This window comes from Cinclus cinclus, chromosome 12 (genome assembly GCF_963662255.1).
Source record: "Cinclus cinclus chromosome 12, bCinCin1.1, whole genome shotgun sequence".
NCBI classification, from domain to species: Eukaryota; Metazoa; Chordata; class Aves; order Passeriformes; family Cinclidae; genus Cinclus; species Cinclus cinclus.
Window position 1 is genome coordinate 919,817 of NC_085057.1, and position 26,160 is coordinate 945,976.

Consider the following 26,160-nt stretch of genomic DNA (forward strand, 5'->3'; position numbering starts at 1 on the left):
TAGGACAGCAAATCTCTGCAGATTTTATGCTGTTGCCCAACCACAGGCTATGGGATGGTATTAAGACAGTCTACAGATATTTTTTTTTTACCTTCTTGCTCAATAAAAAGGCCATAAAATAACTGATTTTATTAACTTCCATCATGCCATAAAAATGCTTTGCAGTTGTTTTCTTTTTCAATTTTTGATTATAACTGTGCAGAAGGGTATTTTAGGTGGTGTTAGACTTTTTATAAACGTGACATAAATCACATAGAGAGGAAATTCCACTCGGGGCGAATCTGGGATTTTAGGCTGTAAAGGTTCTGTTGAGGTAACAGATAGGTGTGGGTGAGTATCCTCATTATCACTGTACAGAGTGATGCAGCTGCCAGGGCAGTGAGGTCACCACCCAGGTGCTGTCTGAGGCAGCCCTGTCAGGGAAGGGTTAATACACAATTTGCTATTATTCATTATTCTACATTCCACAGCCTCCCTGAGAGCTCCCACGTGGACCAACAGCACCAGCACCGCCCCTGCATTTGTCTCCATTTCCATTTTCAGCGGCACCAGCTCAGCTGGGGGGTTCACCCCCGTGGCAGCACACCTGAGCTGTGGTCACAGTCCCGGGGTTCTGCTGCTGCCCTGGGCTTCTGGACAGCCCCAGGATCCTCCTCCAGCTGGGACAGCCACAGGGGCGGCCTCCCTTTGCCCACGAGCCACAGGAGTTCAAGTTCCACGAGGGACAAATCCAAACCGAGAGCTGCCACGGATGCTCTGAGAGCTCCAGGCTCCAAACCCAACGCAGGCTCTGCAGCTGCAGCCCCAGAGGGAGTCCCCAGGCTGGCACAGGTGTGGGGTCACCTGGGCTGGTCACACAGCTCCGCTGAGCACCGCGGGGCCCCTGCTCCAGGGATGAACAGTTCCCTGGGAAGATGGAGGGCTTCTTCCCCAGCCAGGGGACAATCACTGCTCAGCCCAGAGCAGGGGCAGCTGCTGGAGCCAGGAGCAGCCCAGCCACTCCAGCCAGCCTTGGCAGCACCTCCTGGAGCAGAGTGCCTCTGCCAGGATCCATCCTTTCCTGCTTCCCACTCGTTGCAAATGGGCAGTTTGTTTTGCCAGGAGCTCTATCCGTGAAAAAAAAAATCCTTTTCTTCACACCTGAAATGAGCTAAAGGCTTTTACAAAAAAATCCTTTTTACAAAAGCTGTTGAGCAAATAACAGAGCAGCCGTGGCTGTCCCTGGATCCCTGGCAGTGCCCAAGGCCAGGTTGGACACTGGGGCTGGAGCACCTGGGACAGTGGGAGGTGTCCCTGCCGTGGATGGGGTGGGATGGGTGGGATTTAAGGTCCCTCTGAACCCACTGGATCTTTCTTCCCACCAGTTTCCCAAGTTCCAGCTTCCCAGTCTGTCACCAGAAGCTGCTCCACAGATGGCCTGCTCCATTTTAATAAAGCAGAGCAGCAAAATGTGATATCCAGGAGGTTTAAATGCAGAACATGAGAGTGCTTTTGCTCCCTGCACAGCATCTCCTTAAAAGCAGTTAAACTCCCGTCCCCCTCATAATTCAAATCAGGCTGAAAATACAGAAATCACTCTCTGTCAGGATGCAGCGACTGAAGCAACTCCTAGAAGCACTCAACAGGTTAAAATTGATAATAAAGAATTAGAATAAAATGAAAATGGAAAGGGCTGCTCTTCCCAGCACTCGCTGCACTGAGCCCTTCCCAGGCAGAGCTGATTTTCTCTGTCCCTGTGCCTCACTGAAGTGTTTCCATGTCAACAGCAGCAGCAGCAGCAGTGCCCAGCTCTGTGCAGGGGGAACAGAGTGATGTGAGTGCCAGAGCCCCCAGGGCACAGCCAGCCCTGCTGGCACGGGGACACTGCTGGGGGACACTGCTGGGGGACACTGGGCTGCCCTGTCCTGGCACAGAGCTCAGCTCAGAGCCCTGCAGGCACTTCCAACCTCCCTGCACATTCCCAAGAAAATGGGAAGGGACCTTAAATCCCACAGTGCCAGCCCTGTCATGGCAGGAACACCTCCCACTGTCCCAGGTGCTCCAGCCCCAGTGTCCAACCTGGCCTTGGGCACTGCCAGGGATCCAGGGGCAGCCCCAGCTGCTCTGGGCATTCCACCCTGTGCCAGGCTCTGCCCAATTTAAACCTCCCCTTCTCCTTCACTAGTCCAATCACCCCCTGCTCCCTCCCCCTGCACCCCCCTTCAGGTAAAGGAGGGGGCTCCAAGATCTCCCCAGAGCTTTCTCCTCTCTCTGAGCAACCTCAACTCACTCAAGACAGAACCCAACCCCCTCATCACATCATTCCCTTTTTCCTTAGGTCCTTTTACAAAACACAAGTTCCTTGCTGTTTGACAGCTTGGAATTTGTGATTTCTCCAAGATTTCTTGGCTCCAAGGCAGCCTGAACAGTGCCAGAGTGTGCAGGGAGGTGAGCAGAGGGAATCATTGCTGTTCTCTCCCAGCTCCCCCCTGTGCTCAGGGATCACCCCAAGCACCAGCCAGCACAGCTGGGCCCTGCACAGAACACCCACAGCACCCCAAGGGAACTCCCTGCATGTCCAGGGAAAGCTAAACCCATTTCCAATTGATTTCAGAGAGGAGCAGAGCATCCTCTAAGCACCCATCCCTCATCCTCCACCACCAGCGGTTTCCTGCAGGGCTATCCCACCCTAACATCCTCTCTGGGACGCTGGCCAGCCTTGGGGGCCACCAGACCAGTCCAGTGGCCAGTTCCTGGCTCAGAGCCCCCCTCATGTGCACCCAGAGCCCCTGGAGCCCATCCTGAGAGCAGCGCTGGATTCCAAGAGGATAATAATATCCCAATATCTCAATATCCCAATACCCTGCAGCTGCTGAGGGGAGGCTGAGCCCAGAGCTGCCCTGGCAGGGTCAGAGGTGCTGGGGACAGATCTGAGGTTGTCTGAGTATAAGGAAACTTTTAAATGGCTCTCAAGTTGCAAGATAATTTGTATTCCCCTCTCTTCATACCAACACATTAACCAAATACATTATTTCCATAATGAGGAGATGAACATCTGTGTGGCTTCCCAAAATTTCAAGTGGCAATACTTGAGACAAGTATTCCCTCTTTGGGACTGACACATCAGCATTTCAAATAACTGCCAGAACTAAAAATATCATTTAAATTCTAAGGAGGTCAAAGACAGATCAGGTGTGGTTTAGATTTCAGGTTCTTTAGATAAAGCAAACCAATTTGATTCCACGAAATTCAGTCACTGCAGCATTGTACTAAATCATTTGCACTTGGTCCTGCTTAAACGAGGTGCTCAATGTAAACTTTGCCAGGAATGGGAAAGACAAATCCCTGAGGCAGGGTTGTGTCACTGAAAACGGCTGAGAGAGCTGAAGAGCCCTGGGTCAGACCCCCATGGCAGCAGAGCAGCCTCAGCTCTCGTGGCTTCACCTCCTCCTGCCTTTGGTGCCATCAACCTGCCCAAAGCCCCCCAAAAAACAACACGGCCTATTAGATCTGGAATATTCTTCTTTGGAAATTCATGCTATGGGAAGCAGTAATTAAACAGAGAAACAAAAAACCTGAAAATGAAGATGAGAAGGATTTCTTCTTTACATTTCAGGCCCATTCCTCGCAGGTCCCTTCCTTCAGGATAGTCTGTGGCTTGACAAGGGGGGCTACTCTGCACAGTGCCCACTGTGAGCACCCAAAGGACGGGAATTTGGGAGGGAATGGCAGGGAGAGGCTGCTTTCCCTGCAGGGGAGCCCCGGGAGGGTCCCTGGGGAGGAGCTGGGTCTCAGCCCCTGCTCGGAGGGGTTGGGCTGGAGCTGGGCTGGGCAATGGAGCTGCTCAGCACTGCTCCAATTTGGCCTCATCATCACTCAGGAGCAATTAGAGCACCCTTCTCTCAGCAGCAGTCATCGGTCCCAGGCGCCTCCCTCCTTCCTCAGCGGTTCTCACACAACGACCCTTGGCAGGTGGGACACACCTGAGCAGGGGCGGCCACTGCTGAGCCCCACTGAGCTGGGACTGCCCTCTGAGAGGTTTTCTGCAACCCTTTTCCTGCTGCATTTCCCTGTATTGCACCGGCAGAAGCTTCAGTCTGCCTGGCCCTTCTCTATTAAACCCCTCTATGGAATGGATTGATCACCTCATCAGATGAGTGCCGACGGGAGGAAAGCCACAGGTGCAGAAGCTGCGAGTGTGAGGTTCCATCAGGGCTGTGCAAACAGGAACAAGGCAATTCCTTTCAGATGGACAAAGCCATGTGATGGGAATAAAGCCTGAGCTCTGCTCCCCAGACCTTTCCTTCAGCTGCAGCATCTCCCTGGGCAGCTCGCAGCTCCTCAGAGCTGAGGGACAGCAGGGTTGTGTTTACCCAGCTCGGCACAGACCCAGCCCATGGATCTGCTGGCTCCTGCTGCCCTTCCCGAGGAGCCTGCACAGGGGCTGCACGGAGCAGCGTTTCCCAAATCATTCTCCACCCCTTTGTTGTCATGCACTCAAGTCTGCAGAAGGAAAACACGCTCCTAAGGCAGCCCTGCAAACCCAGCAGGAGTGAAGTGGGCACTTCTGCATTCATTGTATCATCTTTAAGGAAATTATGTGTATTATTCTGTGCGTTATTTCCCAAGCTATTCCTTCCCAAAGCCTATAATCAGTGCAGCTTTAACAATACTCACTAGAAGACAAAAATGCAGGGAAACAAAATAAGACAAGCCTCTCAAAGATGTGCTCACTTCTAAAATGAGCACGTTTCTCTGTGTGCCTGAGCCTGCCTCACCCAGAGGTGCCAGCAGCACTCCTGGTGTGGCTGGGGCTGTGGAGCCCCAGCCCGCAGGGAGCTTTCCTGGGATGCTCTGGGTGCCCACAGGGAGAGCCAGGGGGGACCAGCTGCTCAGGCAGGACACTGCCACCCCAAACACACAGCACTGCTGCAGTGAAGGCACTTTTGGGGTGTGATGCAGACATCCCTTTGATCCTTGCAGGCTCTGCACCCATCAGAGCCTCCAGCAGGAGAGGCCTGGGGGTCCCCTGGAGCTGCCACACACCAACAGCGGCTTCCTAAAAATGCAATCCTTCCTTTCTGGTTGGAAATACTCAAACACATGCAGCTGCCAGCTCCCACATCACGTCATCCAGAGGAAAACTGGCCTTGGGGAGATGCAGTTCAGGGTATCCCAAGAGCACGGATCCGTCTGAAGGGGGATCAGTGGCTGTGTGCTCCTGTGGGCTGGTCTCATGTACACGTGTGTGCACGTACTCAGGACACCCACAGCATCCCCAGGGTCCTGCAATCACAGCTGGATGTGAACATCCAAGGGAGAATGCCAGCAAAACCCACCCCACAGACCTGGAGACACAAATCCCAGAGCCTGAGCAGAGCTGGGTCCCAGCAGAGATCCCGGCACTGCCACATCTGCTGGGGCTGGGTGAGCAGCTCATTTCACTTCAAGGGGCCCCAGAGAAAGCTCCTAAATCTCTGTTTTACAGCCGTTCTTTATGGTCCAATTAGAGTTTCCCACCTCATTTCTGTGCTGGGAAGCAGCAGCAGCAGCAGCATTTGGTTCAAGCCCCATTTGGGACAGGATTTCTTGTTAATGCCCTGCTGGTTATGGGCTGTGTCCTGCACTGAGCAGTGGCAGATAATTCTCTTGAATCCTCTAAAACCATCACCCCTTCAGAATGTCTCCTAAAGCCCAGGGGGACTGCAGGAGCTGAGCCCCACAGAGCAGCCAGGCCTCACTGCCACAGAATCCTGAATTTGCTGGGAAGGAAGGAAAGGTGGGACCCCACCTGCAGTGCTGCCTCCAGCTCCTGCTCCAGCCCTGGGAATGTCAGCACTGCAATTCCACAGGGAATGTGCAATTCCACAGGGATTGTGCAGTTCCACAGGGATTGTGCAATTCCCTTGGCTCTGTTCAGTCTCCAGCATGTCCAGAAGGATCCCTCTCGGGACACTGGGCACCACCACAGCCACGTGTTTAATCTGACATCCACCTGCACCACAACACTGACCTGGTCCCACTGGCCCCAGCCAGCCTGGAGGGGACAAGGAGGGACAGACCCAGAGCCGGAGCCTGGAGCAGAGTGGGAAGGAAAACAGCCCAGGGGGGTGAGAGGAGAATTCAGGGCAGGTGATGGGGAGAGAGAACAAACCTGGGAGCAATGGTCCCAGGCACTGATGGTCCAAGCTGCACCTCCTGTGCCTTTTCCCTCAGGAATGAGGTCCCCTCTGGCTTTTGGTATTCCTGGGTTCTGCTCCAGCCCCACAGCCCCTGCAGAACAAACCCCTGGAGCCACATCTTTCCATCCCAGTTCCCCTCCAAAGCACATGGCTCACGCCTCAGGGACACAGCAAAAGCTGGAGAACAAGAGAGAACTGCAGAAGACCCTGCACCAGGCTGTAAACAAACAGAAAAACCCCAAGGGAAGTATTTTACAAGTATTATTATGCAATGTACACTGGCCTCCTGCTCCCCCCAGGGACAGGCAGGAAGGGCTGTGGGCAGCACGTCATTCCCAGGGAATATTCCAGGGAAAAATGAACCCTGAGCTCCTTCCCTTTGCCACACTGGGGCTGTGAGGGCAAAACACTTCAGAGCCCCTAAACAGGGAGAGAATTGCATCCTCAGTTTTGCTTAAGTCACCACTCTTTCATTGTTTCTTCCCAGTTCATACTGCCCAAACAAAAAAAGGAGCAAACCAGCTCTTGTTGGAATTGAAAACAAAACAGGATCTGCCACCTCTTCGGAAGACAAACAACTGAAAATTCCAGGGACAGTGTTGTTGGTTTGCAGTGCTTGCAGTTTTTTTTTTTTTTTTTAATATATAGGCTCATCCTTGTGCTGGATTTGAGCCATCCCTCAGCCTTCTTGCCCAGAGCTTCACAATCTCCAGCCTCAGCCTCATCCACAGCCTCTGGAATTGAATCATTAATCTGAAATCTATTTGAATCCCACTGTTCAGTTGCATCAATTCTGAACTCAGGCAGTAAAGACTGTTTTTCTCCTCATCAGCAAAGCTTTTGCCAGACTTTCTAAATAATTCAGCTCAAATCTCTGTGTTATCCTCTGTGTTTCTCCTCCAGCTGCTCCCCTCCTTGGTTCCATCTCCCTGGGAGCTGGTGTCCATGCACACAGAGCACACACACCTGAGAAAGGGAAGGAAGAGTCTGCAGAAGAAAAACATGAGAGGAAAGCCCAGAGCTCTGGAGTGCTCAGTCAGCAACACTGACTGCAAGCACAGCTCCCAGTGCCAGACTGGGAGCTGCCCAGTCTGGGAAATCCTGCACAGGAAAAGGAACAGGAGAAAGAAGAGGGGAGGAGATCACTGTCCCTCAGAGCTAAGGGTAAGAGGAAAACAAGTTCTGGGGCTCAGGATGAGGTCTGGGATCCCCTCTGGTGTCAGGAGGGCTCAGCACTCTCTGCTTTGGGAGAGCTCCGAGCACCAGGGCACAACACCCTGCTGCCCCAGCAGCTCTGTGAACAAACCAACCCACCCAGAAATAAATGCAACCCCCTCCCTTTCCTCTGAAAGCTTCTCCAAGCCTCTCCAGTTCCCTGTACCTGGCTGGGCTGGCACTGGAGCGTGCTCCCACCTTGCCAAGGAGTGATTCCTCTTTCGTGTGCACTGTCTACTGCAATTATGCAAATAGAATGCAACTTTATCCTTTCAGCATAATTACATCAAACACAATCAGGCTATATTAAGACTGACTTAAGATGAATGAATTCAGTTCATCTAATGATATCCTAAATCCCCCCCATGGGACTGTGGCAAAGAAAATTCCATCCCAAGAGTGACATCAAGTACCAAGACACATAACTGTGGATACGGGGCCTGATCCTACAAAAAGCCAAACATTTTTAGGCCCCCTCTGGAGTGACAGGCTGCTGTGCTATTCCCACTGTCAGAAAAGCAGGAACTTCAGCTGGTACCTGTGTGCAGAGGTGTAAAACACAGCACACCTGCACTTTACTCCTGCATTTTGAACTGAAGTCACAGCTGCGGGTGAAGAATAATTTGAAAAAAACGCTTTTTTTTTCCTGTACAATGAGTGTTTCAGTTTATGACTCCTGTGACCAACGACTCTGCAGACAAAAGGCTGCTAATCCAAAGTGTGCCCTGCACCCTTGAACTCGCAGGCACATCCACTTTGAGTGCAGCTGAATTCCCTGGCTGATTAGCCAAGCATTATTCCCTTTCCTGTGGCAAGAGGCAGTGTCAATATTCGGGTCAAGGCATGTGAGCTGCAGTGCTCTCTCTGCTTCCAGCAAGGCTTCTTCTTCCAACATATTCCAAATACTACTTAAGACAGCAATAAAAGGAAAGGGAAAAAAAAGAAGAGATGCTTTGGAGGAGTAAAATAAGGGCAACCCCCTCGTTCATGACTGTAACCCAGAGTTCTCACTAAATCCAGTGGGAATTGGGCTGGTGATTAACTATGGCCCTGCCCTGGAGCCTGGGAGCCCCAGGACATTGCATGGAAAGGAGCTGGGCTGGGATCTGCTCAGGACATGGATCTCCAGCCTGCTTCTGCAGTCTGTTCCCTTCAGTTTGCAGGGGAAAATCAAGGTGGTTTATTTCTTTAATTTTATATTCATCAAAAGTGATGCATTGCTGAATTTTAGGAAACAGAGCTTCATTTCTGGATGATGAAAGAATGACATTAAAATGTTGAATTCCTGTCTCTGGGTCTCGTGGCCAGATGACATTCAAACAACAGAAAGGAAACCAGAACAACCTCCAGCAGCCTGAGCATGAGAGCAATCCAGAGGGACAAGGGCCTCCCTGGGCACGGAAACACCAAAGCCTGGGGATTCCTGACACGTTCACTGCTGCTCCCTGGGGGAATGAGACACAAATGGGATCAGTCCAAAAGGGGAAACTGCTCCAGGAGCAGCGGGGTGAGCTGTGCTCCCTGAAGCACCCCTCCAGCCCACGGCAGCAGGAGCAGATGGCACCTCCAGATGGCTTTTAGGGATGGCTGGATGGGGCTGGCTAGGGCAGGAACCAGGCTGAGCCTTTGGAGCGGGCAGGGAGCAGCCAGGAGCCCTCTGCACAGGGACACCTCGCTCTGCACCGCTCCCACTGCTGCCCCAGGAAGGAGCACACAGACCCCAAATGTGTGTCTGCTCCTGCAGGACACCTCGTTAGAGCTGTAGGCAAAATGTGATTTAGGCACCACAGCAACCCCCCGGGCCACGAGTGCAAAACTCACCCAGCTGACTCCAGGCAGCTCTGCAGTCTCTGAACAAGGAGATATTTGCACGCTCAATAAACACAGGTTGGTTTTTTTTCAGATACACCAAACACACTGCCACCCCTGACTCTGCTTTACCTTCCTACACCTGAACTCTCCCACTCTGCCATCCTCACTCACTGCGTCCAAACCCCCTCGTGCTTCCCATGAGGGGTTTAATGTGTATCGTAAAAGGAAAACATTTTCAAACAAACAAACGTGGGAAGTTTTTGTTTCTGTGTACTGCTGACAGGATTTTCGTTTCTGTGTCAGAAACCCTCAGGGATGAATACAGACAGTGTGAAAAGCTTATTAAAATATTCAGGTTTTCTGAAACAAACCACTTCATTGTCTGTCAACTTTCTGTATTTACGGAGAAATAACATCGGAGAGTACCTTGGGGGGTTAAAAATGGAAAAGAATGAAGTAGATGATCTACCTGAGAGGAATAACTGATGAGCAGGGAGTGCAGGCACAGGGAAAATGAAAATATTTGCTTTTCCAGGGAGTGAAGACACCAGAACCCATTTTAATGTGGGCAGCGTGCTCGAGGACTGGGCCAGCACAGGAGTTGGGTTTCTCTGTTCAGTGCCTCCCCTGGAAATAACTTTTCCTCCGTATTCCAGAGAACAGAGACTCTGACTGACCCCTCTGGTGCCCAGAGGAAGCCACGTGGATGCTAAAGCATCTTTACCCACAACAGGATTAAAAAATCGAAGCGAGAGCAGACAACAAACACTTGAGAGCACAAAGGAAAGCTGAGAAACAAAGGGATTAAGGATTAGGGTTTCCCAAAATCTGTCATACACACACATCTGTACAAGTGTAGGTATTTCTGAAGCACACAAACAATGTGGATAAATCCAGTGCTTGGTCTGAAATAAAAGTTAAAGTGAGTTTAAATGGAAAACACTGATGGAAGAAATGAAGTTTTAGTCCTTCAGCAGAAAACTTCTCTGCTTCAGAGAGGAGACCCGAATTGCCCAAAATGCTCCCTCCCCATATGAACTGAGGGATTCAGATCAGTTGGGTTTTTCCTTTCAGGGGGCAAATCCCTTCAGGGATAAAGCCCTGGCACATCCCCCCCAAACTCTGAAATAAGGTCTCTGACAACCTCAGCTGGGAAACAGCCTTGAGTTTCCCCATGGGGAACACGGACACTCAGGGAGGGGTGGAGATCTGGGGGTGGAGACAGAGGACACAGGGGAGATACAGGTCGTATATAAGGAAAAAGGTTTCACGGAGAGAGTGATAAAGTACTGGAATGGTCTGCCCAGGGAGGTGGTGGAGTCACCATCCCTGGATATGTTAAAAAAGACTGAATGTGGCACTGGGTGCCAAGGTCTAGTTAAGGTGTTAGGGCATGGCTTGGACTTAATGATCTTGGGGGTTTCTTCCAAGCTGGTGATTCTGTGAGACACACCCCAAGAACCTGTTTGTGTCCCCAGGTTTATCCCCAGAGCCTTGGGAGCAGGGCCAGGGCCAGGGCCAGGGCCAGGGGCAGGACAGGCTCTTACCCTCGATGGTGGCTCTCTTGGGCAGGATGGTGATGGCTCCCTCGGCCACGTCCTCCTGTTGCAGCAGCGGGCTCACCTTGGAGCCCCAGGTGTCCGAGCCCACCCACAGGAAATGTCCCACCTGATCTGCCCTCTTGGCGGCCGCCAGGATCTGCCTGTGGAGAGGAACGTTTTGTTTGGACATGGTTTTTGTGGGAATGTGCAGCTGCTCCAGCACGTGGGGCGTGGCCATGGCACAGTGGCTGGGCTCCATGAGCTCAGAGGTCTCTCCCAAGCTCGCTGAGGCTATGATGGGCAGGAACAGCTCGGGGCTTTGGGACACCCTGTACCACCAGGACTCTGAGCAGCCTGGGCCAGGGCAGATGGAACTGGATGATATCCAAAGGTCCTTCTCAACACAAACCATCCCACGATCCAAGCTGCTCCAATTCTCTTTAAATCCACCCCACATCCTGTGACTGAGTTATTGATTCCACTAAAACTTGGAGTTTTTCCATTGACTTTACTGAAACTTTCCCCTAAATTCTTTTCGTCTCGTTTTGTGAGACCACGCCTCTCAGCAACTGATGATTCTATCACAATTTTAAGCTAATTTCAAATTCTGAGCCCAGAATACGCAAGTGAGTAATGAAATATAAAATATTCTTTGTGTTATTTTATGAACCCATTCCATGTGGTTTAACCTTGGGCATCCAAGTCACTTTATCACTATTAACTTTCATTTGCCGTAAAGTAGACTGAATTAATGAATTACACAAAGTAGAATGAGCCTGGAGAGGGGGGTGTGTTCTTAAGTCCTCGGAGAGGAGAGGTCAGCTCTGCCATGCAACACGAGTAACACATGCCAGGAAAGCTCCCAGATCCTGGTCCCCATTCCTGTCCCTCCAGCACAGTCTGGGTGCCCCACGAGCCAGGGCAGCAGCAGCCTCGTGCTTCCCCTGGTGCTTCTCACATTCCCAACTCCACATCCCCATCCCAGACCTTTCCGTGCCTCACTCAGAGCCTCCCAGGCACTTCCCTATATTCCCAACTCCGTATTCCCACGTATCTCCATCCAGACCATTCCCTGGCTCACTCCGAGCCTCCCTGGCACCTCCCCACATTCCCAGCTCCATATTCTCACCCCAGACCGTTCCCTGCCTTACTCAGAGCTTCCCTGGCATTTCCCTATATTCCCAGCTCCAGATCCCCACATGGCTCCCATCCCAGACCATTCCCTGGCTCACTCAGAGCTTTCCTGGTGCTTCCCACATTCCCAACTCCACATCCCCACCCCAGATCTTTCCCTGGCTCGCTCATAGCTTTCCTGGACATTCCCAACTCCACATCCCCAGCCACCCCAGCCCCTTCCCTGGCTCTCCCGGCCCTGGAGCCCCAGGTGGGTGGGTGGCTGTCCCAGCTCACCTGATGTCCTCGTCGTTGGCGAAGATGACGATGGCTCTGGCGTTGGGCGTCTCCAGCAGCTGCCGGATGATCCTGTCAAAGTCGATGCTCTTGTCCTTGCGGTCCTGGGGGATCTTCAGGGACTGGGCGATGCAGAGCCCACCTGTGCCAGAGAGCAGAGGACAAAGGGACCCTCAGAGGAGGCCAGGAAATGTCAGGGGACGGCACAGCAAAGGCAGTGGGGAATGCATGGCCCAAAGAGGGGGGAACTCTGCAGGGATCATTGCCCCGATCCAGAGGGATCCATGAAAATTCCCGCTCTGAGACCACGCCTGCAGGGCTGGGAGGGTCAAGGATTACCCACACTGTGCCCAACCCACTGCAGAACAGCAAAATAAGCAAAGAAATGGACACTGGGAGGATGAAAAGGAGAGGAATTAAAACAGGAACCTGAACAAGGTCAAAGTGATGAATAAACCCCAAAAACAATGGGCTGGGAGGCAGAAGGTACTGACAATGTATTGGGCAGGTTTCATCTCAGGGAAGGGCTGAGATTCTTGGTGATTTTGCAGCTTGAGGGCTACTGGGGGAAAATGCTTCCATTGGAACGACTTACCTGGAATAGGAACAGCCAAAGTTGAGATACTGGCAAAACCCACATTGTGTAAGAAAATCCCTGTTCATTCACGTGCCCACCACCAATCAGGGTGGAGAGACACAAACTCTGAAGCCTCAGGATGAAGTTAGTGAAGGAGACTTCTCATAAACACCCAGAGAACACAGCAAAGAGCATCAGCACAGTCTCAGGTGCCTACAGCCAGAGTCAAAACCACCCACTTTTAGCACCGCTCCCATATTACAGTTGCCTAGTTTGCTTTAGAAAAAATAAAAATTAAAAAAACCCCCAAAAACTCCACTGACATTCTGGTTGTTGCTGGCAGATGAAAACACAACTTTTGCCTTAATTATTTTGTTTCTCAGTAGTAAACACTTTCATCTTTTACAGCATCTTTGATACCAGCCTGTTCACCGTGGCGCACAGTGCGTTAATTAATAACGTACCAGAGCTCTTAATAAAAACCAGCAGTGGGGATGGGTTAATTAAAAGGCAGCAGGACAAGGAAGAGTTTCACAGTTAGGCTTTAAAACCCAGATTGAGAAGTGCTGGTAATTGAAATGCTGGAGAAGGTGTTGGAGGGTGAAGAACCTGGAGCAGGAAACTCAAACCCCAGAGCATCCTCTTCATCCCAGGGCAAAATAAACCTGGAGAGAACCGTGGGGCAGCTGGGAAACCCAAATTCCTGCTAGGAAATGGTGAAATGCAGCTCTTGTGCCCACCCCTGAGCCTTGTTTTCCCTGATTTTTGACAGAAGTGGAGCTGCAGCTGCCTGTGGCAAAGGAGCTCTGCTGGCCCAAAGGCTTGGGAGGGAAAACCCTTGTTTCAGTGGGGAGAAATGAAACAGTGAAAAGGAAAGGCTGGAAAACAATAAAGGAGAGTCATAACCCCCAAGTTTTTCTCTGACTCGCATAAAACATTTAATTTTGTTTCACATTATCACAACCTGGACTTTTTGCAACCTTTTCTTTCCCTTTAAAAGCAAACAATACCGAGTTTTCAAAATAAACTTCATTTTAAATGAAGATCAAAAGTCTCACGGTCAGTGAGTTCAGAAATCTGATCAGTTTTAAATGCTCTTTCTATTTTCCCCAGTCAAAAACAGACAGAACGAACCTAAACCCATGAGCAGTGTTCCCCAGCTCTCCCAAAACTTGGCAGGGATCACAGCTGCTCAAAGCACAGCCCCCAGCCAGCCCTGGTCCTGAGCATCCCCAGCATTGTCCTGCCCCTGAGACACTGGATGGGCTCTAAGGTCCATTCCATTCCATTCCCATCCCACCCTGATTGTGATGAACAACCACCCCCAGTGTGCAGGGAGTCAGAAACAAGAACACCCACACCCAGCAGTGATCTCTCTGTAGATAAGAGTCTGCATTACAGAATCTGGGAATCCAGGGGGGGAAAGAACAACCCCCTCAGCCAGGTGGAACACCGTAGTTACAAAAACATAGAAATTATTTAATATTAAGTAAATGTGATGATGGAAGTGCTTGGAAAGGGGGCTGGAATGGTGGGAAGGCTGCTGGCTCTGCAGCCACCCTACAGCAATCCCATCCATTGTGTGGGGCCTGATGGGGAAGCCAGAGCTCCCATCGTTGGGGATCGTGGATCCAGGGATGAGTGGATCAGGGTGACAGCTGGACTGAGCATCCCTGGACAGAGCCTCACCTGTGGCCAGGCTCCTGCAGGCAGCAGAAGTCTCGAATGCAGCATTTGCTGCCAAAGCTGGCACTTCCAGGGGCTGTGGAAGGAAAGAGGAGCCAGGGTGGGGAAAGGAAACAGTCTGGAATTTGAGGGCAGGTCTCAGGTCCTGTTTGTGACATTTTCCACTCCCTCAGTGGGTTCAGCTCCTGCTTTCCTTGCTGCCCAGTGGGGAGGGTGAAAAGCAGAGCTCTGGTTTAAGCTGCCCACCTGGAAAAGTGCCCTGGGCAGAGCCTGTGGGCTCAGCCCCCCGGGATGGGGAGCTGCTCTCAGATGCTGTGGTACCCTGCGAGCCTTGGCACAACCTCTGCTCAAAGGAATTGGGGATAAATGGCAAATACCCAAATATCAGTGTGCCCTTTGGCACCCCTCAGCAAGCTGAGTGCCCGGGGAATTGGGTGTCTGTTGTCCAAAAGGCACAATGGAGAAAATTCAGCTTCCATATCCTCATCCCACATTCCAGAACAACAGGAAACATGTGCACAGTTATTGGAACTGTCAGGTTAATTCACAGCACTTCCCAGGGAAAAACCTCCGAGGGAATTAGGTGGTAAAAACGTGAAAGTTGCAAATTCAGGCTCTTGTCACAGCATTCCTGCAGTCATTCATTGCCCCTGGTGGCCTGGAGAAGTGACAAATGCTCCACCAGCACCAAGTGCCTGGGAGGCAGTGGATGAGAGCCAAAGACACCCCGGGACTGAGCTGGGGCTGCTCTGACACACCCAGAGCATCTGTGGCTGTCCCTGGGTCCCTGGCAGGGATCCCTGGAAGGCTTGGAGCCCCCTGGGATGGTGGGAGGTGTCCCACCAAGGCAGGGAGTGTGGAACAAGGAGATCCTTAAGGTGCCTCCCAACCCAAACCATTAGAGGGTTTTATGATCCCGTGAATTTGTGGATCCCACACCACGAAACAACCAACAGGCCCAGGTTGCTGGGATAAAGGAGCACATCCACCCCCTGTGAGTGAGACCCACAGCACAAGCACTCTGAAGGATGAGCAGTGATGACTTTTTTTCCCTGGGAATTCCAGTCCTGTGTCAGAGCCTGGCATGGAGATCTGGCCCCAGTGAAGGATGTTCACCCTCCACACAGCCAGGGACTGAACCAGCAGGGGCAGGGGACACAAGAGAGCTGAGCAACCCCCTGAGAAACGTCCTGGCTGCCCTGTGCCCCCTGAGCAATGTCCTGAGCAATGTCCTGGTTGCCCTGTGCCCCCTGAGCAGTGTCCTGAGCAATGTCCTGGCTGCTCTGTGCCCCCTGAGCAGTGTCCTGAGCAATGTCCTGGCTGCCCTGTGCCCCCTGAGCAGTGTCCTGAGCAATGTCCTGGCTGCTCTGTGCCCCCTGAGCAGTGTCCTGAGCAATGTCCTGGCTGCTCTGTGCCCCCTGAGCAGTGTCCTGAGCAATGTCCTGGCTGCTCTGTGCCCCCTGAGCAGTGTCCTGAGCAATGTCCTGGCTGCTCTGTGCCCCCTGAGCAGTGTCCTGAGCAATGTCCTGGCTGCTCTGTGCCCCCTGAGCAGTGTCCTGAGCAATGTCCTGGCTGCCCTGTGCCCCATGAGCCGTGCCAGGACAGGCAGAGCCCCAGAGGATGCTGTGCAGCCAGGGCTGGTGTTTGAGGATGCACAGACCTGGCAATCCAAGCTCCAGCAGCCATGCACACCCATGATTATTGCTCCTTGCACTCTGCTACAACACTAAGTACATTATTCTGCTTCCCTGAAATTCTCCAGGAGCTATTTTTCTTATCGTCACTTAATTGGATTATCAGGTAGCAAAAGAGACAATTTAACACTTTGTCAGCTGATTTATCTGTAGAGATCCCATTTTGAGGGGAATCACTTTTGGCAACGCTGAAAACATCACGTCACAAAGTTATGTTGGTGCTGATGATTATTAAAAGGAACTCTCAATTAATCTGGTTAATACGTTCCTTTAAAATCAGCAGCTGCCAAGAGCTGCCTCCAGGTTGTTTATCAGAGTTCTGGGAACAACAGACAAAGCCCCTGCACAGCTCTGGCAGCGATTCCAGGAGCCCCCTCACCGCACACCAGCACAGGAAACATCCCAAAATGAAGATTTTAAGGACGGTTTGTTGGGAGGAGCGAGAAGAGCTCAGGTTAAGTACAGATGGTACCTAGACTTTGTAAAGTAAACAATAAAAATAAAAAGTCTCCAAGTGCAGGAGAGTTCTGATCCCTCAGAGAGACCCTGGCAGGGAGCTGCAGTGGCCCCACATGCTCCAAAAAAGACCCCCCCTGACCCAAGGGAAATTAATCACTCAAACACCTTAACTGGAGTTTGGGGGAGCCAAAGGAGGGAATTAACTGGGGAAGAAATGACATAAACCTCAGAGGGGCACACAGTAGGTTTTTCTCATTTCCTCGTACGTTTTCTGTATCACTGCTGGGTTTGGAATCTCCTGCCATTCCCTGCATATACAATTTATGAGCCACCGTGAATTTGACTTGTAAACCTCCTGTACTGTACAGGTGAGAAACCAGTGGCAGTAAAGCTGAAAAGTGAGCTCAAAGGAGTCAGGATTCTCCCCATGTGAAAACCTGGATAGCACAAGTGAGGAGAGTTCCCTGATAAAGCACAATCACATCCTAAAGAACCAGAATGACAAAAGATCATTTTATAGTCCTGAAATACAGCTGGGGCTGTACCAGACTCCTCAGCAGGGAGAGAGTTGTTCAAACAAGTGACACAAACTCGCCAAATCCTCAAACCCAGAGGCTGCAAATCGATCTGTGACTCACACTGGGCTCTGCTGCAGCCCAGGGAGGGGTTTAGGGCCGAGCCTTGGTTTATGGTTAACTAAAAAAATCACAATAAACCCACGTTCCAGGACCTGCCATCAGCCTCACACAAGAAACAATCAGATCTTCAGGAAGCTGAGTGTAGGAAAATTTCCAACCCCATTCCCAAACCTGCATATTCACAATACAGCAAGTGAACAAATTAAGTCCTGACCTGGATGTCAAATATTCCCATGGATGTTGAATATTGCCCTGGATGTCAAATATTCCCATGGATGTTGAATATTGCCCTGGATGTCGAATATTGCCCTGGATGTCGAATATTCCCATGGATGTCGAATATTCCCATGGATGTCAAATATTCCCATGGATGTCAAATAGTCCCATCATGGGACAAGGTGCCACCAGTGTGGAAGTTCACCAGGGCTGCTCTGAGCCCATCAGAACACTCCCACAACAAGAGCCCAAGGATTTATCCAAGAGCTCCAGCCCATCTCCCTGGAACGGCTGGGATGCAGAGCCCAGGAGATGCCCAGGGGATCTGCCCCAAGCACTCAGAGGAATTTCAGTCTGGAAATGAGCTGAGGGATAGAAAAGCTCCTGCCATTCCCTGCATCCAGAAATGGAAACCAATGGATTTATTCTGCCCCTCAATGAAACCAGCTCAAGGCACATTCAGGGACGGCTGGGTGGGTTTTGTTCTGCTGCACCCCACCCCAAGACACAGCTCTGGGAAATGGAACATCCTGGGCACGGAGCACCACACTGCAAGGAAAAAAGTGTATGGAGAGGCCAAATCAGCACAGAATATGTAGGATCCTCATGAAAAAGGAAGTTCAAGTTAAAAAACAGCTTGTAGAGAGATCCAGAAATGCCAGTGGGCCCTTGTGTCCTAAATCAAAGTCCTAATGAGGCTCTGGATTGTCTGGTTGTTTCTTTACCAGAACAATTAATATCCTGCTCCCTAGGAATGCTCACCCTCCTGCTTGCCAAGAGCTACCAAGTCCTGGCTTGTGGCAGTAAAAGAACTTTACAACTGCCCTGATCTGCAGATGGGCTCCTATTTAAATTACATCTCCACAGTATGGTAATGCAATTGTAAAAACGGAAAGTGCACCAATAATAAAATTACATTAAAACATGGAATGATGACAATTTATCCAACGAAAAGGATCCCTGTGGATACCCAACAGCTTCAACTTAGAAACTTTCTACACATGAAGAAGCTACTGAATCACTTGGAAATTTCATTTTCACTAATCTTGTTTATTGTTTCATTTTTTCACATTAGCCCTCATCATAACCCAACAACAGAACACCTAAACTAATATGGAAGACTAATATTTCTAGTATGTTATTCATTAATGCTTAATTCCATTGTGTCAGACCTTTGCTGCATATTTAATGACATTCCTGGTGTGTTTTATCACCTCAAAATTTTCCTTTATTATGGCAGTTAAACTCCAGTAATATACAAAAAATTAAGACTCTCCTTGGGACCACTAAATTACATTACACGAATGGTGTAAGATCACTTTGAGAGATGTAGGAAAGCTTCGTTTGTGGGACAGAATAGAAGGAAAATGAGGATGTGCTGTAGGACCAGGAGCTGCCTGTGCCTGGGAACCACGAGGGAGAACAGGCTCAGCCCAGGGCTTGGCTGCAGAAGGGATTGGGAGATTTTGCCTTCCTAAAATCTGCAGCAAAAGGGGCATTGGTGCCACACAGTGCAGCCACGTAGGGAAAAGTAGGAAATAAAAGCCCTGCTTTAAACATTGAAATCCCTTTTGTAGGTTCAGCTGCAGAGCCCTGCAGAGGGGGAACCCCTGCTCAGAGGGCTCTGGGATCCCCCTGGATGGAATTCTGGGATCCCCCTGCCAATGGAACGTGACCCCTTGGGAGGAGAGGGGACTGCAGGGCATCCAGAAGAAAACTCCTGAGTGGATACGCCATTCCCTGCTCGCTTTGAAACACCCAGAGCAGGAAGCTCCTCAGCTGAACAGCCTCATTTATGCTTTGAGCCTTGTCTTTTACCTGTTCCTAACACCCAGGGGAAAAGAGAGAGCCCAGGTTCAGGCACCTGGGGCAAGGTGAAGGGCTGTGGTGGAGATCTGTGGGATCCTGCCCCTGGGGCACCTGCTGAGCCATGGGATGCACCACCCCGGGGGAAAAGCGTGCGCTCTGATCTCCAACAGCACAAATCCCCACTTAATGCAAGGATAAAACAGAACGGCAGAGCTGGCAAGGCTGGAGCACACGTCTGAGACCCAGCTGGGAGCCAGCACCACCCCCGGCCCCACTAAGCCTGAGCCCCATCCTTGCAGAGCCTGAGCGCAGCTCTACAGCGTCCTGAGCAGAAACAGCAGAGGCAGAGTCCTGGCAGCAGAGCCAGAACATTCCCTGAGTGCTCACATTTGCTTTGGGAACAGCCGTGGGTGGTGTGAGCTGGGCTGGGGGAGACACAAACACAGCACCCAAAATACCCTGGGGACAGCACAGCTCAGCCCAGCCCAAAAACCAGCAAAAAAGTGAAATTCTGCAGGAGAAGCACGGGAAGCAGCCCCTGCTGATGGAAGAGCCTGGAGGAGCCCCAGCCCAGCAGCCAGGTGCCAAAAAGGCTGCCTGGAGCTCCAGCAGTGGCACCTGGTGTCCCAAGCCCAAGAGGGAGAACCGCAGAGAGGCTGGTCCTGGTCCTGAACTGAGATTTGATCAATGTGACGGCAGATTGGATTTCAGGGAATCAACAAAGAAAGAAACAAACTGGGAAAGCATCCCCTGTTTTTCTGCGTGTGCTACGGTTGAGCACAGGCAGCAAAGCTGGGAATTGTTTAAATGGGTTCTGTCCCAGCCCTCGGACAGGGAAGTGGAAGACAGAAACAGAACTCTATAATTCCTCAGGCTTTTCTAGTTGTTCTCATTATCCCCATCTCCTTCACACTGCAGTAATGTTCTCAATGTACTTGGCTAAGCCTTAATGACCCTCTCTCAAACGAGTACTAAAAATGCAATATAGTTCAATAAAGCTGCTCTTGCAGCCTGGCAGAGCCCAGCCCAGGCATGAGGCACTCCATCCCATGGAGCTGTGCCACCAGAGGCTGCAAAAGGCACGGGGGGTGGGAGCAAGCCCTGGGAAGGATTCATCCCAGCAGTGCCTTGTCCCATGGAAAATCTCATGTTAGACCCCAGTCAGACACCAGCACCCAGCTGGGGACTCTGGGACAGGGGCTGGGAGAGGGGACCTCGGCCAGGGACACGGGTGACACCCCAGGCCAGGCTGGACACTGGGGCTGGAGCACCTGGGACAGTGGGAGGTGTCCCTGCCATGGCTGGGGTGACACTGGGTGGGATTTGAGGTCTCTCCCAGTCCCACTCCCTGGCCACATGCTCACTTCTCCCGGGAACCCCAAAAAGAGATGGAACATGGATATTCCTGAGGGATCTACCAGGAACCCCAAAAAGAGATGGAACATGGATATTCCTGAGGGATCTACCAGGAACCCCCAAAAGAGATGGAACATGGATATTCCTGAGGGATCTCAGCACCAAGCTCTTCACTGCCTGCCTTCTGAAGATCCTTTTCAATGAACAGCTCATTAAAGACAGAGGGATTCTCTTAATTTGATGCTGGGTTTGAGAGACCTGTGAAATATTTGCCAATATCTGGAGAGCACAGAGTGTTTAACTGGCCAGGGATTGCTGCAGGAACCATCTCTCCAGGAAATCCCACACTGCCCTAAAAGCTTCCAAAAACATCATCAATAAAGGCTCCATCTCCTTGTGCTGCAGTCTTGATTTTATGAACTGGGCATCCAGACCTGTGGCAGTGTAGGAGAAGCTGCACTGTGCTACACTAAGAATAAACCCAAGGAAATTCACTTTACAACAAGAACTCTGCAGAGTCAAAATATGAATGCTCCAGAAATGAGGTCACAGCCTCCAATCAATCAATCAACCAATCAATCTTTGAACAGTTTTTATGCCATGAAGAAGTTTTATCACTACTTTTTTGGCAGAATCTTGATAGGGCCAGGCAGCACCAGGAAATCTGGAATTCACAAGACCAAAGAGAGAGGCCAAAAAGGGGACGAGGAGGAATTAAATATTATATTAAAATCTGTTAAAATAAGATTAAATATTATATTATTATTTCATTTTATATTATTATATTATCAAATTAGATATAGTATTACTAAGAATATATAAGAATAATAATTAAAATAATATTTAAAAGAGGCTGAATGTGCCCCTTTCCCTTACTGTAGGGGACATATTCACTCATATTCTCTCCACTTAATTGAATTTCCTTCTGTTATTTGCAGATCGAATCTCACAGTTTCCCCCCTCCACCTCCTGCCAGGCACCTGCAGTGAGCATCACCCCACACTGAGCCCATCCCGTGGGAACTGAGGACATCCAGAGCTCCACTCCAAGCTCCCCGTGCAATAACGACCAATAACGACCGTGCAGAGCAGAAATCCCTTTTGCTCTGGAAATCCCTGGGCTGCAGGATGGGGCTCCCCCACTGAAATCCCCCTGCCAGACTTGGCCCTGGGAGCTGCAGCTCTTCCAACCCGCAGTGAGTGACAAGGGCCAGCAGAGCTTCTCTTACAAAGAGTCTGACTTGTATGGAGGAATTTCAATCACGTTCTGAGTATTGCACAAATGAAAAGTAATTAAATCAATGTAACTTCTAAGGAAACAGATGTTAACTCTCGCTTCACATAAGACATCCACTTCCTTTATCTTTAATTCATTTTGTGGTTGGAAAAGATGACCAAAGTTATCTTTACTTTGCAAAACCTACTGCAATGTGAGTGAGGGAAATTAACACTTTGATTAACACTTTTAATATTTGAAATTAATTTCAAAGCTTTCTCTCCATTTCCAAGGTTTGTATTAATATTTTCTCCCAATATTACATTGAAAGAACTTGATTAGATGGATTCCAAAACAGAGAGTGAAGAGTCAGCTCAACCACCACTGACTCAATTCCTCTCTGGCATTCCAACTCTGCCTGCTCAGGAACCTGCACTGCTTTGCTAGCACCGATTTTTAAGAGAAAACGTGGAATTTTCAATGTAGAATTCCCTTTCTCAGAGCTCCCACACAGAGCAGCTCATTCCAGGGCTGGGATCTGGGACACCCATGGAGCTTTGTCTGGGAGCTCTGTCACTCACAGGACCATGGAATGGTTCAGGCTGAAAATGCCCTCTGAGATCAGAACCATTCCTTCCCCAGCTCTGCCAAGGCCACCAGAGCCCGTGTCCCCAAGGGCCACATCCACAGGGCTCTGAAATCCCCCAGGGATGGGGACCCCACCACCAGCCCTTCCAATCCCTGACCACCCTTTCCATGAAGAATTGCTCTCAAAATCCACCCTGACCTCCCCTAAGACCATTCCCTCTCCTCCTGTCCCTGTTCCCTGGGATAAAATCCCAAATCCCCCGGGTGTCCCCTCCTGCCAGGGAGTTGTGCAGAGCCACAAGGTCCCCCCCCCGAGCCTCCTTTTCTCCAGGCTCAGCGCCTTCCCAGCTCCCTCAGGGATTCTCCAGCCCCTTCCCAGCTGCCTCAGGAATTCTCCAGCCCTTTCCCAGCTCCCTCAGGAATTCTTCCCTGGCCCTGTCCCTGTTTCACCCCTCAGAGCCAGCTCCAGCACCAGGCATGGAGCAGACCCTGCACCCACAGGGGAGCTCTCCTGAAAAAAAACCACCTCCATTTACAAGTCATGAAGTTCACTGCTGCCTTTCTCTCAGAGCAAAGCAACCTTCCCTGCATAAAAAATAAAGGATAAATCAGGCATATCCACAAAATTCCAGCGAGTCTTGTTTAATCCACTCGCTTTCAGTTGTTCTGCAAACAACTTCTTATTTTGGGGAAATAAATGTTTTTAATTAAGTTGACTGCACAGCTGCTGAGGCAAGAGCTGGCTGTCAGATCTTTGGAGCAGCCCCTGCACATCCACCCTGATAGCTGCACTTGATGCTGATAAAGCAATTTGTTGAGTCATGCTCTTTTCCCTCTCTCCAATCTTGATTCCCCAGACAGTGTCAGTTCTCCATTTGTTAATCCATGCTTAATTTTTAAATCACAAAGCATCATGGCTTTAAAGATAAGCTTTTAAAGTGCCCTCCTACACAGCCTCCCTTGCCATCTCCTGGGATAATGCTGATAACAAGAATCACACACTACAGATATTAATGAAGGAGCTGCTGCTGGAAACTGGGGACTTGGAGGGCAGGTGATGCTGGTGTGGAGATGGGAATGAAACTGGGGAGGAACAAGGCTGAGGATAAGGAGCAGGGGAGGAAGGCAAGCAGCAGGCCAGTGCCAGCTCAGGATCTGGGAAAACAACTCTTCCCAAAGCCAGGGACAGGGGAGGAGAGGGAGAGGGGAGGAAAGGAGAGGAAGAAGAAGAAGAAGAGGAGCTCTGCCAGGGGGGCTGAGAACCCCATGGCAGAGGGGAGGACAGGTCCCCAAATTTCTCCATTCTGGCAATACAGAAAATGCAAAAATCCCCCACCAGGCTGTTTGGTTCTCTCACCTGGAGTGTCCTTGGGACTCACAATGGCAACACAAAACCTTCAGCAGCTCCCACCCAACCCCAGGCCCACACACAAATCCCTGGAGACCATCACAGAGCCATTGAGCTGCTCTTGTTTCCAGTGAAATGGCCCTGGGATGGGAATTCCCATCCACCCCAAACGCACCTGGAAGCTGCTGTGCCCTGGAGCCCCAGGGCTGTCCCAAAGCCGCCCTGGGATGTGTGGGGGAGGCACTGGGTGACACTGGGTGACACTGGGGGTGACACACACCCCACACCTGCACTGCTGCAGCACCCTTTCCAGCACCCCTGGAATCCCCATGCACAGCCCCCCCCCCCCCCCCCCCCCCACAGGGATTCCTGATTTTTCTGTGTTTTCAAAGATACCAAGACATGGAGGAGCCCTGCTCCTTCCGAGCACCTCAATAAAGATTTTAAAACATAAACTTGATTCCTGTAACACTGAGAAAAGAGTCCTATTAAAACTAAAGTTACTTTGATAATAAATTTTAATTAGTACTATCTGATGGAGGAGGCGAATTCCAGCTGAAACAGCAGAACATGTAAATCCTCAGCCTGATTTACAGATCTTGGAAGCAAATCTGGTGCAGTTCCCTCGGCCTTTCATGCAATATTTTAAATTTTTCTCCAGAAAAGCTACACTGCCAAGGAGTTATCTCTTTTTTTGGGTAGATCCTTGTTAATTACTAGCATGGAACTTTCCTCCTAATTGAGCAGCCAGCCAACACACCAACTCAGAGATGCACAGTTTGCTGCAAGCTGACTTACAGCGTGTGGAAACTAAGGGATTCTTCGTCACAAAGAAATAAAAGCATTTTACCAACGGTTGAAAGAGAAATGGAAACTCTTTTTACCTACCAAAACATGGAGTTCACTGCTGTGTGTTTCCCCTGCCACAGCTGAAGGCATCACTAACACCTAAAACAGAGCAGAGAGCTGCACTTGCACATTAAATGTCTAAAGGCAGGTGCAGAGACAGGGCAGGTGACATCATCTCCTCCCAGAACACCTTCCAGAGCAGGTACAGAACCTCAGCACAAGGAAAATCCCTTTTCCACACCAAATAATTCCATGTGGGGCAAACCTTTCCTGGGGAGAAAGGGAACAGAAGCCTCAGGCACTGGGGATGGGGCACTCAGAGCCGAGTCCTCACTGCTGTCAGGGGCTCTTTTGGCACAGGCACAAAGAGGAGATGCAGGAACAAAACCAAGGAGCGATTCAGAAGCGGGAGGAGCAAAACGAGAACATTTCTTTCAGCACAGCTCCAACGCCAGGTCCCCAGGGATGATGAAATGGTTTCACCTGCCCTGAGCAAAGCCCTCACCCTGCTCTGTGAGCTCAACAAAACCCCCAGATGAGCTCCGTCTTTGGAATGGGTCTGAGATTCACTCACACAGAGTTCCAAAGCAGGGATGCAGCGTCTGCTTCAAAACAGCAGATTGACTGACTGACGCTTTGTTTTTTCAAGCAGACACTCAGAACAGCTTGAAACTTCTACTAAACTGGGTGGGGAAAGAAACTGAACTCGAGAGAAAAAAACTAAACTAGAGAGGAAAAAATAATTAGAGAGAAAAGCTAAACCAGAGAGGGAAAAAGAGAAACCAAGGGAAAGAGTCCAGGGGCACAAATCCACAAACAAGACTTGCCTGGGGCTGTAACTCTGCTCTGAAGTCGGCCAGGCAAAACCACCGCCTGATCAATACTTTTTGAGACACATTATATCTCATTAGGATCTCCTGCTTCATTTGCTGCCTTTTTTACCATTCCTGCCAACATCTCCAGTCCCAGCAAACGAGATCTGCCTCCTCTGAGAACGATGCCCAAAGAGAGTTCCAGGATCCAGCTGGGTGCAGCGAGGGGGTGCTGCAGCAGAGCTGGGCTCTCTCCATCCCCTTTGTGCCTTAAGGAGTCCTGGGGCTGGGGGAGCAGCAATTTGGGGGAGGAAATTCCCAAATAACAGCACCCAGAGCCAGCCGCCCTCCCCGAGCTGTGCCTGCACACACAGGAGCTCTCACACTCAGATTTCTGCTGCCTGCCAGTTCCAGGGAGCAGCTCCTGAGCTCCTGCTGATGGATGTCCAACAAAACCTCCTCCCAGTCCTGCAGATCTTGGGGAGGAGCTGCCCGGAACCCACCTGGAACCCACCTGGAACCCACCTGCCACCACTCCCTGTGCTCTGCTCCACCCCAGTGGAGCCCAGCTGACTTCTGGAAGTGCTGCCAGGAACGATCTGCAGCTGGTGAAAGCAAAGCTGGGTGCACAGGGGAGAGCTCACAAAGTCACTCCTGTTCCTGGGAAAAGGTGGGGAAGGAAGGAAGGAGGGAGGGATAATTCCTCCTGTCAGGGGTTGCTCCTGTCACACCAGAAGTGGCTGCTGCAGTGTTTGCCACATTCCTACACCCAGC

At 50.7% G+C, this 26,160-nt stretch overlaps 1 protein-coding gene across 1 annotated transcript in view; it reads right to left on the reverse strand.

Moving 5' to 3' along the window:
• GRM7 (glutamate metabotropic receptor 7) overlaps nt 1-26,160 on the reverse strand; it is a 175,018-nt gene that overhangs the window by 53,531 nt on the left and 95,327 nt on the right. The window contains exons 3-4 of the mRNA XM_062500728.1: nt 12,140-12,281; nt 10,736-10,890 (exon numbers count right to left, since the gene is read on the reverse strand). Coding sequence (XP_062356712.1) covers nt 10,736-10,890; nt 12,140-12,281 — 297 coding nt within the window. The remainder of the gene's footprint in view (nt 1-10,735; nt 10,891-12,139; nt 12,282-26,160) is intronic.